Below are 19,610 nucleotides of genomic sequence, written 5' to 3' on the forward strand. Positions count from 1 at the left end.
TCATCGAGCAGAATTTGTGCTGACATAGTTATGGTGTCACTTATTGGACACCATAAAACTGGCCATTCTCCTTCTTCCCTGAAGCCATTAACCATCTATAATTCCTAAGTTAGGGGGTGGACCTCCTGTCACTTCCCCACTATGTGTATGAATGCTTACGATCTTGTTCTTGCACAGGTAGTTCTTATACAAGCAGTCACAGCTACAGTGAGTCAATGAGTCCTACAACTTCCAAAAGACAATGATTTGCTCTGGTCCTTGACACACTCTGTCTCTTAATCATTTTTCTGCCCCACTCTTCCAAAGTGGTATCTGGAACTTGGGATTTTCATGATATAGCTATCCCACTGCTAGGAAAGCATCACACTAAGACTTGTTCTCTGGACTTTTATAATTTAAGAATTGCTTTGTTGTATGATTGAGCATCCTTTGGGTATATGCCCAACAGTGGTATTGCTGGGTCCTGAGGTAGCTTGATTCCCAATTAATTGAGAAACTGCCATACTGATTTCCAAAGTGGATGTACAAGTTTGCATTTTCACCAGCAATGGAGGAGTGTTCCCTGTAGTGATGAGGCAAGCAGGCCTGCTTTTCATCCCGCCCGGATCCCACAGGGCTTGCTTTACAACGAAATAACAACACACAAATTGTATTCATTTAAACACTGCCTGGCCCATTAGTTCCAGCCTCTTATTGTCTAATTCTCACATCTTGATTAACCCAATTTTAGTAATCTGTGTAGCACCATGAGGGGTGGCTTTCTGGGAAGATTCTACCCTGCATCCATCTCGGAGAGGAGAGTCATGGCGACTGTCCCAGAGACGGGGAGGCATGACAATTGCCCGAGGTGTCTGCCTCACTCCCAGCATCCTGTTCTGTCTACTCCACCCACCTATGTTCTAACCTATCAGGCCAAGCAGATAGATAGAAATACTCCTAAATCAGTTCCCCTTACTCCTCTCCAGCATAGGGTATCATTGGTGTTTTTGGTCTTAGCCATTATGACTGGTGTAAGATGGTATCTCAGAGTCATTTTGATTTGCATTTGCCTGATAGCTAAGGATGTTAAACATTATTTTAAGTGTCTTTAGGCTATTTGGGATTCTTCTGTTGAGAATTCTGTTTAGTTCTGTACCCCATATTAAATTGAATTATTTGGAATTTTGATGTTTAATTTCTTGAGTTCTTTATATATTTTGGAGATCAGTCCTCTGTCAGATATGGGATTGGTGAACTATGTTCATAGCAGCATTATTCATAATTGCCAGAACCTTGAAACAACCTAGATGCCCCTCAATCAAAAAATTAATAAGGAAAATGTAGTACATTTACACAATGGAGTAATACTCAGTGGTAAAAAACACTGATGTCTTGAAATTTGCATGCAAATGGATGGAACTAGAAAAAACATCCTGTGTGAGGTAACTCAGACCCAGAAAGATGAACATGGTATCTACTCACTCATAAGTGGATACTGGCTGTAAAGCAAAGGATAACAAGTCTACATTCCAAGACCTTAGATAAGCTAAGTAACAAAGTGAACTCTAAGGAAAACATATATAAATCCACCTGGAAAGGAGAAATAGACACGATTTCCTGACAAAATTGGGAGCATGGGGATGGGAGGAGAAGGGAAGGCAGAAGGGAAAGAAGATGAGAACTTGAGACAACGGGATAGTTGGGAGATGGAGGAAGGATAGAGATGAGAGCAAAGAAAGCAATATTTTGATTGAAGAAGTCATTATGAGACTAGCAAAAAACTTGACAGTAGAGACATTCCCAGAAATTCACAAGGATGACCCCAGCTAAGACCTTAAGCAATAGAGGAGAAGGTTCCCAAACTGGTTTGGCACTATAGTCACATTTATGAATATCTTAAATGTCACCATAGAACCTTCATCTAGTAACTGATAAAAACAGAGGCAGAGACCCACAGCGGAGCACTGGGCTGAGCTCCCAAAGTGCAGTTGAAGAGTGGGAGGAGTGAGAATAAGAGCAAAGAGATCAAGAGCATGATGGGGACATCCACTGAAACAGTTTTATCTGAGTTAATGGGAGCCAGATAGGGAAGGAATCAGCATAGGACCAAACTAGAGCCTCTGAATGGCTGGGGCAAACTGTGGGGCCACTGGCAGTGGCACCAGGATTTATTGCTACTGTTTGTAGTGGCTTTTTGAAACCCATTCTCTTTGGATGGATACTTTGCTCAGCCTAGATATAGAAGGAAGGGCTTTAGACCTTCTTCTAAGCAATTTACCTTACCCTTTCTGAGGAATGGAGGTAGGTCTTGGGTGGGGGGAATGGTGGAGGGAATGGGAGGAGGGAAGGAAATGGGAAGTGGGATTGGTATTTAAAAGTGAAAAAAAAGTTTTTTTTCTTTTTAAAAAATAAAAAAAAAAAACGAATCTCTTTGTTAATTGCATGAACTGTGAAAAGGAAATTCTCTAATAAGGCCCAAGAGCTTCAGCTAGTCTCTGAGTACAGAGGTCAAATTTTTAGAATTAAATTTAAGATTGAGCAGTTTATTTGACAAGAGGTAAAGCTATATTTAACTGTGACCATATGAATGAATTTAGAATGCAGTTAGGAATTATGCTGGCCTATTAAAGTGGTGGCTTCAGGTGAGTACAGGAAATTTAGGTGCAGAATATGAATCCTGTCCCAAACCTGGAGATTAGAAAGGAATAGATTTGACTCCTGAGACTAGACTGGACTGCGGAGTGTGGTATCATGTCTTCTATGAGGAGTGTAGTGAGCACAGTTGACTCACCCGTAAGAGAAAAGACATAGCAAAGCATCAGAGTGCAGAGTGTCCTGGCCTGGAAGAACCAGTCGGGTAGCTATGGCATGGGACTAAAGGATAGGTTCTGGCAAACTGACTTTCTTGAGGTATTCCAATATTCCCATTGCTTATTAACATTGAAATACTTTTAATGGTAAATTTATTCTCTGTCTCTAATGAATTTTTCAACACTAATGTTTACTGTGATTCTAAAGTAAGTAGTCGATTGTTCCATTTGCAGTTTAAACCTCTTAAAAATATTAACAACATTAACTACTAAATGAATAAAAGTTACAAGTTTTCTTTTTAAGTTTTGTCATATAAACAATGTTTATTTTTCTTTTACATTTCATTACATTAAAGCATACTTTCAAAATGTATAAAATTAAGACTATTTAAAAGGGCACAGCATCATGAGTTATCTCTAATTTGGGGGTATAAGCACACGTCACTTTTAACAAGCATCACACAACTCAAGAGCTGAAGATAAATGTTAACCATATTCATGTCTTGACGTAAGCAATAAGATAATTTACACAGAGCAAATAGCCGAAAGTCTTCATCAGATGATTGGAAGTCTTCAAGACCCGTCAGGACAGCATGATCTACAATTTCTATTTTTCCATAAATCTAATGACCAAAGTGACATTTCATAATCAGTCAGTATTTATTTATACAGTTTGTGTTTGCTTTTCCTTTTCTTTATGGATATCAATTTGAATTTAATGAAATGTTAAGAATTTAGGAAAAATACTACTATTATTTTGTAAGCTAACATAACAATAAAACATTGTGATAAGTAAGAGCATCTTTCAAGCCTCATCAGAGATGATTCTTCCGACAGTCGATAGTAAGTAACAAAGACATCCACTACTGGACAATGTGCAGAGAATGAAAGAGATTTTGGACAACTCAGCTCTTTATCAAACTCCTCCCTCAAAGATCTACTATTTACATGAATGAGGAGATGAAAAAAAATGTAAGAGACATAGATGGTGGTAGGTGGAAAGAAAAAGCGTCTTCCAGACACCACAGGACTGATTAAGAAACTCTGAGACTCTGACAGAATGCACAAGACATGTACAGCTTCAAACCAGACAAAATCCCAGCACTGAGAAAGGGAACTAAACACAGAGTCCTATCGCGAACCAGAAAGTTATTTGCAATTGATATGTGCTGAAAAGAGGATAAATCAGTTCTTCCAAAATAGTGTCTTTGGGCATATCGACCATATTCTAGGTCAGGATCCATGCCCAGGAGTAACTGACCAACACATAACATACTCAAAGAGATTTTTACTTTTTTAGGGGGTGAACTTTTTATTTGGTGTGAGTATTTTTGTCTTATTTATTCTCCTTTTCATAATTTTATTGTCTTTTTTGATTTCTGTTTTTTGTCTTTTGTTGTTTATTTTGGTTTATGAGAGAGGGAGGTAGTGAAAGAAAGAACCCAAAATTAGGTACATAATGTGGTAGAGAACATCTGTAGGAGTTGGGAGGGTAAAGAATGTGATGAAAATATATTGTATAAGAAGTATTTCATATAAAAATTAGGAAAAGAATATCTGTTATCACAAAGAAAAATATAAGAATATAAAAGTTCCATCACAGGCATGGATTTTTCACATGTCAATAGCTTGTTACTATAAGTCTGTCAGTCATCTAAAAGTAAGAGCACGATCCATGTACACATTTTCTTTCATTAAATTGGTTTCAAATGAAATCTGTCCTTTTTTATTTTTCTGATGATGGAGGACCAGTATTTCAAACTTGAACATAGACTTGTGTTTGGTTTTGGTAATGAATACTGATTGGCTAGTGGTGATTTAATGGGAACCTCCAATGCAATAGTCAGAGGTATTCAAATTTCTCCAGGGCAATAGATACTGTCCAAATTACAGGGGAAAAGTTATATTTTAATCTCTATCCATTAGTTCTGAGACAGTTACAAGACTGGGTGCCAAAAAATGTGTTCTTGCAATGTGAGGTGTTTCAACATTTAATATCCGATGCAGAAGTCATATCGTTCACAAATGAGGAAGTAAAGGTAAGAAAACTACTCACCTTGTTGAGTATTTTCTTGCTGGCCTCAAAAAGTTCTGCATTTTTTGTCCTAATGTCTCTGGCTATTGATAGGACAGCATCGTGTGTTCCCGGAGTACTTTCAAGTATGGTCAGGAGGTTGTGAAGAGTGTCATTCCAAGCCTGTACTCTACTGAGTATCAGTTTTGGAAAATCTTCTACCTAAGCAGACATGTTTCAGCAATTGCATGAAGATAAAGGAAGTAAAGAAGGGCTAGTTACTTTCTGTTTTCAGTGAGACAAACAATTTAAATATCTATTTGTTATTTTTATGAGCAGGTAGAATGGTTTGGGGAATAAAAATAATATAAATTAACAAAGTAAAGATTATTAACCAGTCATCTAAAAATTTATATATGTATCTCTTATTTCCAATTACCCATTTTATTGATCATGTTTTGTTTTCCATATGAAATTTTGCCCTCTGACCTCCCTGTTAGTACTTACACATTTCAGTGGAACCCCATAATTTGCTGGGGCTTAGTTGGTATATTGATTGAGAAAAAATAGACCCCACACAGTGTAAAGGGCAAGAAATTTAACTTATATTCATCACACAAAAAAGTAGATTGTTCACAATCATAATTTTTTAGGCTTTATTGGGATATTAATAAAAACATAGCATTAATAAGTGTGGTTTCCCAGTCTAGAACACTCCCTCTTGTACCCACTAGTACAACAAAATATGTAGTGGAACACCTAAGTGAAGAACAATGGAACAATGAGGTATCATCGTCTTTAACAGTGTAACAGTATGAATAGAAATAACAGAAATTTGACTTTCCAGTGTGTTCTAGGATCTCACATAACATTCGTTCCTGGTTTAAAATGTTTCTTGTGCTGATTATGTTTAGCTATTGTACTGACAATAAAAAGAAGTAGAGAGGTATTCAGTGAACATTGTTATGGAAATAGGAAAAATATATGAAGGAAAGGAAGAGACTCAAAGGTGTTGGTAATGCAGTCTCCTGGGACCATAGCTGCATATGAAGAAAGAGCGAAGACTTGAGTCGGATGGAAGCTGACACCCATTCTGATATAGAAGACTGCTGGTCCAAGTTCCATGAAATTTTCAGTGTCTCAGTCTACTTACATCAGTTATCTTTTGTGAATGTTAATAGCAGCAAAGTCAACAAAGCATGTTGTGGAGTGCTTAGCCGTGGAGTACCTATCTAGAAACCTTTTTCTTCCTTCATTTGGCCTTATTGTGTTCGCATGATACCTACGTCAGTTCATTTGAAAATAAGTTATCGAAAAGACTCATTAGGAAAGAATCAAACAGTTTTAAATTAGAGTTGTAGTGGTGGTTGTTCTGAGGAACATCAGACGGTGTTTATAGTCCTCCCTTGTTCAGGTTCTTACAGTTAAGACAAGGGGAAAAAAACCATTGAAATTGTGAGAAAATGAATAGGAAAGTAAGAAGCAGAAGTAAATCAGTTTGAGTCTTGAAAATCAAGAAGACTGAGTATGGTGGTCAATGGGGTAAGAGTTCTCACGAGGGAGCCATTCATTGGGAACATACAGAAAACACAACTGTGCATGCATTTATTAAACAAGCTCTAGTGGTGAGATGTCACTAAACTAAAACCTTCTTAATGGAGAATTTATGAACCTGCTGTAATATTCCTTAACAATTGCTTGTTTTGTTTTACGTAGTATCTAAAATGATTTTGCTTTGTTCACTCTCTATTTCCTGTGGGCATGATGAAGCAACGTTAGTCTACAGCTTCAGCTCTTCCATAAACAAACAAACAAACAAACAAACAAATAAATATAAAAAAAATCAAACTAAAGACTCACAGAGATCTTTTGGATTGCATCCATGTTTTTTGGTGTTTTGATGGTGTAATTGTGGCAGCAAGTAAGAGTCTTGACCAGAAACTCCTGATCCTCAAAATACTCAAGCATCTGTATATGTCAAAATTAATATTCAGTTAACTGGAGTCTGGAAAATAAGTCATTAAATCCATAACAAGAGTATTAATGCACTCAATGAAATCTGCATGAAAGCAAAGATTAACGATTTAATAATGTGAACGTTTTGATACCTTTCCCCTGATTTTTGTTCTTCATCTAAATGTCCAAAGCTCCAACCCTTTCTCCTATTCATTCCTCTCCTAATTTATTTTGTTATTCTCCCTAAATGTTTCTTTATTGATGGGAAGCCTTTTAAAAGTAACAAAACTAGTAAATTCAAAGTGTCTTAGACATCATTTTTTCCTGTAGAATCTGGGCCCAGTGTCAGCATATTGTTTCTAAATTCATCAATTTCTTGCTTCCTGTTTATCCAAATTGATATGTGTCTTTTAACTAGGCATTAACCACTGAACCTTCTCTTTATTATTATCTAGGCATTTAAAAATTGTATGAATTGTATATTTTTTCTATTATAAGTGAAAATATATACTGGTACCATAAAATATTCATCATAAATCCTGACCAAAATTGTGTAAAGTTTACAAAAGTAGATATAACAAACTGACCATTTTTAGGAATGAGTAAGCAATGAAATAAAAAAGCAACAAACTTTTTATTTGCATATTGATTAACATATAACCTTAAATATTATATTTTCAATATACTATTAATAATTTATTTAAATTTGACCATCAGAAACTGCACAAAAGTTTAATGGATTACCAGGAATGTTAAAAATTTGAAAGAGAATCAGCAAAGAATGAGGAATGAGAAAATTATGAGTAAAAACACCATCATAACACAATTATTGAAAATGAAAGGATACATTCTCTTGATACCCATTGTTTTACTGAAGCCTAATGTTTTTCTCCTTTATGTTAGCTGACCTTGAACAGATAACAAGCAGTCATCAGGAGGAGAAAAACTATTTTTTCCTGTCAAACAGCCCCTTACTGGGTGAACTCTAACGCTAGTTCTCTAACAGAATTTCTAACACTGGGAGTTCCCGAAAAGCAAGTAGTGTTTTTCCTGCCTTTTGGCATTGTCTCCATTTAGATTGCTTCTCTTTCCTCCACCTAACTGACGACAATGTAGGTCAACCTTTTGGATATCTCCAATGAACTAAGTAAAAACACGTCAGTATTTCTTGCTCCTTAAAAGCTAGATCTGGATATCAGAATTCTTCTCTAGGCACAGTGATTTTAGTTTTATGCCACAAATATGATTTTTTAAATTAAAAAGTAAATGAATTTAGAGAAAATCTTTACCAAATCGTTTCATTTTATTTATCCGATCATTTCCCCCAAAGCTTTCCCATTCCCATTTTTCTTCTACTACCAGAGGCTTTCTTGTATAATACTCCATGAATGCTGTTTCATGATCTACCTGTAGATGTGTGTTACTTGACACTTGATATTTAATGCTTTCTCTTGTAAGTTCAGGTAATGTCATCAGCATGAAGGCTTTTTTGAGGAGAAGGTGGAAATAAATAAAGTACTTACGAATTTGTCATATGACTCTGATGCTGAGGCTAGCTGTGTCCAGAGTGAGGTATGGCAAAAATAAAAATAAATAAAAATAAAAGTTTTAGTAAAGACACAACATGAACGCATATTTATTGCAAAAAAGAGAGATTCTCTGGGTGTGCATATTTGTACTGAAGCCAGGTCCATGACCTTGACTGACCTTGACCAGGTACTATTTAACCCTCAGGAAGACAGAGCCAGTTTCTTTTGTAATCCAGCTTTCCCAGTGGATAAATTTGTACTCCAGAAACCTTTCATATTATTCCCAGAATTTAGGAGTTTATGCGAATCTAATACATTGTTGTTTTTTGCCTTTTTCCCTACTTGAGTTATCCCACTTTAGACTCATTCTATCCATTTCTTGTGGCACAGTACAATGTAGTTTTCCTGCATTGGATGTCTCCAGTGTGCTAAGGAAAGATGTCAAGAGAAACTGGGTTGTAGATGCAAGATCATAGATTTTAAATACAACTATTAAAGCATTATGTGGCAAGTGCAAAGATTTTTTTCAGGAAACAACAATGATCAAGGGAGATGAACCTTAAAAAAACACTCTATTTCTTATAAACCAAAAACTTCCAGAAGTTGTCCCATTCAGATTCTGCTTTAAAGTAGCTGGAACTTACTTTCGCTCCTGGAGGTTCATTACACAAAACTTGGATCCTATCTCATGCTTAGTTCAATCAAATCATTAACCTGAAGATTTTGGGGGAGAGAGGAGATGGAAACAAGGGAGGTACTTACAAATTTATGGTGAAATTTTTCAGAGAACTCACTTTCAATCTAAGACCGGATGAAGAGAATGAGAAAAACTAGTTAGTTAAAAGACAACATCAATTCATAGTTATTACAAAAACAGACTCAGTCTTCCCATGCCCATTTCTATACAGAAATCTTGTCTACTGTATCTTCCTTGAAATTCACTGACCTTGAACAGAAAACATACAGCTCACTGGAACTGAGAATCTGTTCGTCTTCTAAATCAGCCTTCTAAGTGAATCAACTCATGCGTTGTACTCTTTAAACATGGATTCCCAGTCTTTAAAAGTTTAAGAAGCTAATACTTGTGTGTGTGATTTGTGTGGATGTGTGTGTGGATGTGTGTGTGGTGTGTGTATTTTGGTTGTTTGGTTTTTTTCCTCTTGACTTAACATCACTATTTAGATTAGCTTCATTCATTCCATGTGACTCCCTGCAATGCACATCTTTTCTAATGGATGTCTGTTGTGTGCTAAGCAAAGATGCTAACAGAGATTGGCCTCTAGCAAACAAACTAAGGAAGTCAGGCCTCTTCCCCAGCTGTGTCTATTAGATTTTTATGCCACAAATAAAAATTTAAGAAAATTTGAAGAAAGCCTGGCGGTGGTGGCGCACGCCTTTAATCCCAGCACTCGGGAGGCAGAGGCAGGCAGATCTCTGAGTTCGAGGCCAGCCTGATCTACAAGAGCTAGTTCCAGGACAGGCACTAAAGCTACAGAGAAACCCTGTCTTGAAAAAAATACCAAAAAAAAAAAAAAAAGAAAATTTGAAGGTAAGTAGGGAAAATTCCAATTCTCATTGAAGTCTTCAAATATCTTTGAGATTTTAGGAACATACCCCATTCTCCTCACTTAAATTTTTCAATAGCTAATACCTTATAAATAGAAACATGAATTATTATAAATTTGGTTCACCATAACTGTAAATAGGATACAGAACAATCTTTGGCAAGGGGCTGCTAGAGATAAGTGAAGTACTTACATATATTTTACGCATTTCAATGTTGAGCTTACTGATATTGTGCAAGAGGATCATGGCATGATCAAATAATTCTTCGAGGTATAGGTTATCATCATCAGTCTCATTAGTACTCAAAGGCACAGAGGCCACGTTCTCCCATAAAAGGAGGTTTGGCACCACCAGCAGCAGAAGTGCCCCTGCTAAAAGAAACATGAGTCATTCAGATTCATTTATCCAAAATTATCAAAAGAAATTGCATCATCTTTGCTCATTGCCTTCCCCTGTGTGATCTGTATACTGTATAGCGGTAGTAGTGAAAATAGTCTTTTAAAATGAAAATGTAATTACTGTTACATTTGGACAGGTATATGGTATCAGAACTTATTGACTTCCTACAGTTTGGGATTGATATCAGAAATAATTGTGGAATTTTCATCATTAGATGATTAAATTAATTGTCTTTAATTCAGTGTCATAAGAATTTATGAAGATTTTATGCTGGTTTTCAGGTTATCCTTCCTCTAAGACATCATTTGTCCTTTAATTTTTGAGATTAATAAAGTCACATCATTTACCCCTTTCCTTTCCTCCACCCAATAACTTCATATATGACTCCTTGCTTTTTTAAAAATCTCATGGCCTCTTTAATTGTTGCTATGAACATATGAGTATGTGCATTTATACATACATAGTTATATATGTACGTATATTCTTAAACATATATGTGTAATCTTTATAAACTTTTAAGATTATAATATTATAAGATTTCCAGGAAGGATCGTTTAGTATTAGATAGCCAATGGGTGTGCTCTTCCCTGGGGAAGACTATTTCTCCTACTGTCATCATGCTGTGCCATACCTGCCTGTAGTTCTTGGTGTTAGGTTGGGTCTCTTGGACTTTACCTAATCCTTGTTAGATTACTTATCGATTTTTTAATTTATTCAGCTCATGATTAGGCAATCATGCTGGTGAGACTTCCTAGGTGTAGCTTCTGAGATTCCTAGAAGATACAATCTCAGAGCAAACTCCCTGTTCCTCTTCACATAAGCCCAGAAGTCATTGTGTAAGACGAGGAGGAGAAATATGAACTTTCCAAACTAAGCTTGCAGCGTGTGCATTTAAGAGTTCAGCATGGTGGTTTTTATTTTATCTTCTGTCTTGAAAAGAGTAAACACACAAGTGGCTGTTGTGTAATACAAAGGATGGCAAGATCCCTGTATGTAAAGGAACCTCTGGACTGGCTCTCTTATCTTACAGTAATAATTCTGAGTTTGCCATTCTACAACAAGTTTTAGAATGTCTTTTCTATAAAGTTGAACTTTCCAATAACCCTTCAGGTAGACTGATCCTGTATAATGTTATCAAACTGTATTGTGGAAAGGGAAGGCTGCTAGAATTAATTGTTTTTTTTTCCTATATCCTGGTATCAGCTGTGGTAGGCTAGATTGTCAACACTATAGGCTCTCCCTTATGCATTGTGATTCAGTGCACATCCATGCTCTCTCAGCTATAACTGAATTTCAGTGAACACATCTACAGTCTTGAGACTCAGTGTCAGAAGAATTTGTTTCTTATAGATATCAAGTTTTATCTTTTAGCCCTTGACTGCAGAAGCCCCAGTAATCTTTGTTTTATTTACTTGCCTTGCTCTATAAAACAATCTGTTTTCAATGTGTTTCTTTTTGACAATGAGGAGTGTTGGTTTCATCATCAAATTATATTTTATAGGTGGAAAAAAGCTCTACATATTGATAATTAATATTTTCCAAGACATGAAACACCATGTAGATATCAAAATGAATATTTAATTTGTTTTTTTAGTGAACAAATATATATCTGATAAATGCAACTATATATATTCTAAATAAAATTAAAGTACTGGAAAGATTTACTTATATTAAAAATAACCCAAATTACACATATGGTAAACAATTAGAGCATCAAAAGGATTGTGTACTACATATTAAAACCATCAACTATTTCTAAGCAAAATAAAAATACTTAAGATAAATCATTTTTTTATTATTTTTTGAGCTCATGATAATTATATCCTTTACTTCTTTCCTTTCTTGACTCCAAAAACTCTTTTCTCTTTTAAATTCATGAACATTTCTCTAGTCGCTTCCATTATATATATATATATATATATATATATATATATACACACACATGTCTTCAAATTATATATATATATGCATGTGTGTGTGTATGTATAATGTGCTCAGCCAGTAGAATATAAATTATATGTACATTTTTAGGGTTGACTCTTTGATATTGATCTAAATTGGGACACTGTCTTATGGAAGACTATTTCTTACTGTAAAGCTAAATTTTCAAAAAATCATAATGCTTTCCCTAATTTATCTTATGCATGATAATTGTACATCTATAAATACATCTATAGTTCTTCCATTCATTAACTGAAAGATATTCACAGTTTAAGTTGAGCACAAGGAGCTAAAGATATTGGATTTTGTTTTAGAAAACCTAATTCTTAGAAATTTTATCAAGAATAGAAGGTAAATATTACATAGTATACTTTTTGAAACATATTTTCTGGATTGACCATTTTACTGCTAGGTGGAAGGATACTCATCTGCAACCCTTGAACACCAAGTCCTCACAGCAGAAAATTAAGTTCATTCAAATAAAGCATCTCATAGCAGAGAGTCAGAAACCAGAATACTGTACAGTCTAACTTGTACAGTTACTGAAAATTCAGTATAATCTCCTTTTAACTCATTCTAATCAAATATCTCAATTTCTGCAATTTGACTTTTTGATGTTGATCATTTCATGTCCTGGTCATTTGAGGTTGTGTAACACTCATCACTAGATTTTGAAAAATCTATCTAGGTAGGTTAAGAAAATCCACAAAGTCTCTAGATATTTCTACATGTCCCCTAGAATGAAGGCTCTTTTTAATGACCACTAATGCAAGAGTGTGTGGTATATTTATTCCTACCGTAATGATTAGAAAGCCTCTCAACTTTATCTAATTTTACTTGTCCTCAATAGGCATGAATGGTAGTTTGTTCATTCCAAAAGGGGCAAAAAAGGATATAAAAATGTAAATTCTCTAAGGGATCTTGTAAGTCAATGGGATGTCTTAGCTTACTTAAAAGAACACAAGGAAAGAGTTACTTACAGGAGCCTGGGTGAAAGAAAGACAGTGGCATCTCTGAGGAGTCCAGGCACACCTTGGCTGTCTCAGCACAGTCTTAACTCCAGTAAATAGTCCACCTCCTATATAGACTGTTGAAACATCCCGAAGGCCACACAATGCTAGGAGGCAAGAAGAAGTAACATCAGGAATAAAGGTGAAAATCATATGACTCTTCGACTTCAGGCAGGATTTAACAACCTCATGACCACAATGATTCAAGTAGTCAATATGACCCATTTAGCTTATTTCAAGAATATTTTTTAGGATCCAAATAAGTTGCAAATAACTATCTCTGCTTCACAAAGGTTAGTATGAATTCCATGCCCTAGCAAAATACCTGTGTCCCAGGCTTCCCTTTTTTCTTCAGTTACTTATGCGTTTCTGTCACTGAATCTTGGTTGAGGTAACATACTTATTTCACTGTTTCTGGAAATTGCAACACAACACCACAGGAACAGTCCTGCATTCCAAGCAGTTTAACATTTATGAATCTTTTTTGCCAGAATCCAGAGAACACAGTAAAGTGTTTATTTCTACACACTAGGCACAATAGGTTAGTAATTAAGGTGCAACTCTAGACATGTAGAGGACTTGTTTGTTTGTTCATTTTGTTTTGGTTTTGTGAGGGTTTTTTTTGGTAGTCAAAGTATGTTTATTAGCCAAATATCATACAAGACTTCATGTTGAATCTTGGAATATCCTAAGCCACAGATTTTCTGCCAGTCTTACCTACACATACACAGGTTCTGTCATGAACTGATCTTAAATTTAATCAGAATATATTTGGGTCATTCTGCAGGGGTTTTTCCCCACGCCTTCTGCTCTTCTCTTTCTATCCCGTCCCAGTGTCCCTAAGGCACCGCTCCACTCCTTAAGGGCCACAAAACTGCCCTGCTTGGCCCGTATTGGGGCTGGGACCCAGTGATGAGGAAAGTTCATAGCACTAAGTGCCCACTTAAAGAAAACGGAGAAAGCACACATTGGAGACTTAACAGCACACCTGAAAGTGCTAGAAAAAAAAAAAAGAAGCAGACTCATCTAGGAGGAGTAGAAGACTGAAGATAATCAAACTGAGGGCTGAAATCAACAAAATGGAAACACAGAGAACAATCCAAAGAATCAATGAAACAAAAAGCTGGTTCTTGGAGAAAATCAACAAGATTGACAAACCCCTAGCCAAACTAATCAAACGGCAGAGAGAGAACACGCAAATTAATAAGATCAGAAATGAAAAGGGGGACATAACCACAGACACAGAGGAAATTCAGAGAATCATTAGATCTTACTACAAAAGCCTGTATGCCACAAAATTGGAAAATGTAAAAGAAATGGACATTTTTTTAGATAAGTACCATATACCAAAGTTGAACCAAGATCAGGTGAACAATCTAATAGACCTGTGCAACTGCTTTGGAAATCAGTGTGGTGGTTTCTCAGGAAATTCGGAATCAACCTACCCCAGAACGCAACAATACCTCTCCTGGGAATATACCCAAGAGATGCCCTATCATACTACAAAAGCAATTGTTCAACTATGTTCATAGCAGCATTATTTTTAATAGCTGGAACCTGGAAACCACCTAGATGTCCTTCAATGGAAGAATGGATACAGAAAGTGTGGAATATATACACATTAGAGTACTACTCAGTGGTAAAAAACAATGACATCTTGAACTTTGCATGCAAATGGATGGAAATAGAAAACACCATTCTGAGTGAGGTAACCCAGACCCAAAAGGATGAATTTGGTATGTACTCACTCATCAGTGGATTCTAGACATGAATAAAGGTCAATGCGCCTATAATTCCAGATCCTAGAGAAGTTAAATAAGAAGGTGAACCCAAAGGAAAACATATAGTTATCCTCCTGGATATTGGAAGTAGACTAGATTGCCAGGCAAAAATTGGGATCTTGGGGGTGGGGGTGGGGTGGCGGTAAGGGGTGATGGGGAGATGTGGATAGAAAAGTGAGAAGGGGAGGATGGGGAGACCCTGGCAGAATGGGATGGTTGGGATGGAGGAAGGGTGGATAGGGGTGCAGGGAAGAAGATATCTTAATTAAGGAAGCCATTTTAGGGTTAGCAAGATTCTTCACTCTAGTGGGGGTCCCAGGTATCCATGGAGATGTCCACAGCTAGTTCCTTGGGCAGCTGAGGAGAGGGAGCCTGAAATGGCCCTTTCCTATAGCCATACTGATGAATATCTTGCATATCACCATAGAAGCTTCATCTGGCGATGGAGGGAGATAGAGACAGAGACCCACACTGGAGTGCAGTACTGAGCTCCCAAGGCCCAAATGAAGAGCTGAAGGAGGGAGAACTTGAGCAAGGAAGTCAGGACCGCGAGGAGTGCCCCCACCCACTGAGACTGCCTGGCTGGTCTAATGGGAGCTCACCAAGGGCAGCGCAACCTGGACTGAAAATACATGGGATCAAACTGGACTCTCTGAATGTGACAATGAAGGTTGACTGAGAAGCCAAGAACAATGGCACTGGGTTTTGATCCTACCGCATGTGCTGGCTTTTGGGGAGCCTAGTCTGTTTAGAAGTGCACCTTCCTGGTCCTAGATGGTGTGGGTTGGGCCTTGGACTTTCTGCAGGGCAGGGAACCCTGACTGCTCCTTGGACTGGCAAGGGAGGGGGAGGGGAGTTAAGGGAGGTGGAGAGAAATGGGAGGTGTGGAGGAAGATGAAATTTTTAATAATAAAATAAATAAAAAATAAATTAAAAAAACAAAAAAAGAATATATTTGGCTAGACCTATGGCAGTGGTATATAACTGACTGAGTACAAATGTCAGAATTAGATGGGGAGTGACATTTATTTGTTCTAAGAAGGTCTTTTTTATAACACTTCATAGAAGTGCCCAGAGCAATGTCATCTGTGTGTGTCAAGCAAGAGAGTGGATTCTTCATTATAGTCACAGTTAGATATTTCCTTATAGTGCAATAAAAGCATGTGCTATATCATTCTCTAGTCTGCTAAAAAATTACTATTGTTTGCATCCAACACATTGTCAATTGTCTATATTTCATGGATAAACATTTCCCCAGAAATCATCAGCAGGGTCTGGTCAGAACTGGATTGCTCTGAATAGAGGAGGAGATACAATTGACGACCTGCTGCTGCTGTGTAAAAACTAGTTCTTTGGTGAAGAACAGGTCAGTGAAAATAAAAAAAAAAAAAATTCAGGGAGCATGAGGAGCAGTGGGTAAATGTGGACATAGAGAAACAAGTGTGAAAATGATTTAGAATCTTTTTTGTTGGAAACTGTTTGCCCAGATAATATATAGTATGCTTTTCTCTAGTAAAAGAAAATAAGCAAGGAACACCTTTCTTCTGGAGTTCACATTGTATACCGGTATCAGGAAGATAATGCCTGAGATAAGAAGTGTAAGTTAAACTTCCTTTTTAGAGGACAGGAAAGCCTTTGGGGATGGACATTGTTGTTTTGTTACTGGGTCCTTTCTTAACACTGATCTAACCAACAAAGAATATTTGACCAAAGGGCAGTCAAGAGGTCATGAGACCCAAGGATTAGTCTGAGGAATGATGCTCTTACAAATAGAGCTGGTCCCATCTATTTGCATGCAAATTTCAGATATTCTTGTTTTTTTTTCCACTGAGTAGTATTCCATGATTATGTAAATGTATCATATTTTCTTTATTGATTCTTTGGTTGAGGAGCATCTAGGTAGTTTTCAGTTTCTGGCTATTACAAATAATGCTGCCGAAGGAGGACACTTGAAAGAAAATCCCACATTAGCTCAGAATTGAGAATAATAGAGGGTCATTTATTTAGGGGTAGACTCACAGATTACAATCCTCTGCTGGAATGGGGGACAGAAACCGAATCCCGCAGCCAGAAAAGAGGCCTGTCATGCTTTACATCTTTACATCAGCATAAATAGTATAAGAGGCCACACCCAAGTGGCTGGGTAACATAAAGACTACTGGTGGTAGGAATTCCAACAGCACCTCCCCCTTTTGTTCAAATAAGAGAGTTCTAAGCCTAATTCAAAATTATATACCATAAGAACAAATATATCAAGCAAGAAACATGTGATAAATGTTTTAATAATTATCCTATCCTAATGAGTTTAAGTCTTGCATAATAAATAACTTGGCCAAGTCATGAGAGGAAAGTAACAACAACTATCTGGTCTTTAACCCCATTGAAGATGCGAGAAAAGAAATATTACTTGAGTAAGCAGAAAGTGTAATTAAAGAAATTTTTAAATGTGCAACAAATGACAGAGACAACTAGCGACCTGGGGAATTACCCAAAGTCTCATCTTCAGTGTTGTAGCAACCAACTTTGGCTAAGGCCTAGAGTAACTGACAGACCATTTTCAGAGGCAAGAAATTTTTCAAAACTGTCTTACCCTGTTTTGTCAAGATTCGACAATCTTTTTTTCTTGTGTCCTGCTTGTCCTGTCTGGACATTGTGCATTTTGTCAGTGGTCGATGCATGGGCAGTTCCTTGCCCAAAGACCAGTTTTGCCAAGAAGAAAATTAACTCCAAGTGGAGTGTCTTTGGTACTCAACATTCTCTCAGGAACAGATCGGAGCTGCCCCGAGCAATCATGTCCCACTTCAACAGAACCCTAAATTATTTAAATGCCATATTCTGCAACTCTTTGTAATGGTTGAAATTTACATATCTATGCAAAATACATTCTTTATGTATCTAAAGAACCTGATTATTCTAACTATAAGTATGAGAATCATAGATTACTATTGATCTATAATTCTTAATACCTATATAACTTAAAGACTAAGACTTCATATTAGAATATTATACACTAAACAAGTGCAACAAAGGATGACAATTACCTCAAAATGTAAACAATATGTAAGTATCTTAAACAGAGGTAGAAATGTACACTGCAATATGATAAATATATCCTAAAATTGTATCAATATACAAAAATGTTTTAAGAATGCATACAATATGACAAAATAATTTTGCCCAGGTATACAAATATTGTAGATGAAAATAGGAACATATTCAATATAATTAAGGTTTGTATCAATATACAAGAATCTATACCAATGTAAATTGCCTATGAATAATAGCTCACAAGTATTTATTGTATTACTCACTATTTTTATTAGTGTGCGTAAATTCAAACTAATCTAATCTCTCACCCAATTTCCCCCTTCTGAGAAATGATGCTCTTAAAAATAGACCTGTCCCATCCACTTGCATGCAAATTTCAAGATGTTCTTTTATTTTTACCCTGAGTAATACTCCATTGTGTAAAATTACCACATTTTCATTATTCATTCTTCATTTGATTAGCATCTAGGTTGTTTTCAGGTTCTGTATATTACAAAAAATGGTGCTATGAACATAGTTGAACAAATGTCCTTGTAGCATGACTCAGCATCCTTTTGGTATATACCCAAGAGTAGTATTGCTGGGTCCTGAGGTAGGTTGATTCCCAATTTCCTGAGATATCACCATACTGATTGCCAGAGTGGTTGTACAAGTTTACATTCCCATCAGCAATGGAGGAATATTCCCCTTACTCCTCATCCTCTCCAGCTATCATTGGTATTTTTGGTCTTAGCCATTCTGACGTGTGTAAGATGGTATCTGAGAGTCGTTTTGATTTTCATTTCCCTGAATGCTAAGGATGTTGAACATTTCCTTAAGTGAATTATGATCATTTAAGATTCTTCTGTTGAGAATTCTGTTTAGATCTGAACCCCATATTTTAATTGCATTATTTAGAATTTTGATGTCTAATTTTTTGAATTCTTTATTTATTTTGAAGATCAGCCTGCTTATAGTTGGAAAGGCCTTGGTTCTTCCTCAGAGAAATGTGACTTGCCCTCTCTGGGGAGTGGATGAGGTGGATGGGGAATGGTAGATAGAATGGGAGGAGGGAAGGGAGTGAGAACTCGGATTGGTATGTAAAACGAAAAAAGATCATTTGCTTTCTGTTTTTTTTTTTTTTATGAAATAAAAAAGTGGTAAAAAGGAATAGACCTAGTCCCATTCAGCCATGACTGGAACGATCTTGATTGCCCCTTGCTGTGGGAATTCCTTCAGCTCTTTAAGTCAATACCTTTTAAGATACCACCCCATTTGGGCTTGGTCTCTTATACTATAAGTGTAGCTGTAAAACATGTGCTCACTCCATTCTGGTTTTCTCTTACAACTGCAAATTGACCATTTCCTCTTCCCAGTATTCTCTTATTCTCATTGTCCCACCTATACTTCCTGCCTGGGCACTGGCCAATCAGTGTTTTATTAAAATACAAGAAACAAATCTTTACAGGGTACCAGACCATGTCACACAGCAGCCCCTTCCATGGAGTACATGAAGGGCCCCCAAATAGTGAAGTCAGATGTCTCATTGAGAAAGAGAGTAGCATATAAAGAGTTAAATGTACTCATCATTTCCCATT

At 36.5% G+C, this 19,610-nt stretch overlaps 1 protein-coding gene across 1 annotated transcript in view; it reads right to left on the reverse strand.

The window, feature by feature from the left end:
• Positions 1-3,193: 3,193 nt before the first annotated feature.
• The window catches only part of LOC119817112 (prolactin-7A1-like), a 33,537-nt gene continuing 17,120 nt past the window's right edge, over positions 3,194-19,610 (reverse strand). The window contains exons 5-8 of the mRNA XM_042055328.1: positions 10,047-10,225; positions 6,664-6,771; positions 4,846-5,025; positions 3,194-3,412 (exon numbers count right to left, since the gene is read on the reverse strand). Of these exons, the coding sequence (XP_041911262.1) occupies positions 3,194-3,412; positions 4,846-5,025; positions 6,664-6,771; positions 10,047-10,225 (686 nt within the window). The remainder of the gene's footprint in view (positions 3,413-4,845; positions 5,026-6,663; positions 6,772-10,046; positions 10,226-19,610) is intronic.

This window comes from Arvicola amphibius, chromosome 6, assembly GCF_903992535.2.
Source record: "Arvicola amphibius chromosome 6, mArvAmp1.2, whole genome shotgun sequence".
In the NCBI taxonomy this organism is placed as follows: domain Eukaryota; kingdom Metazoa; phylum Chordata; class Mammalia; order Rodentia; family Cricetidae; genus Arvicola; species Arvicola amphibius.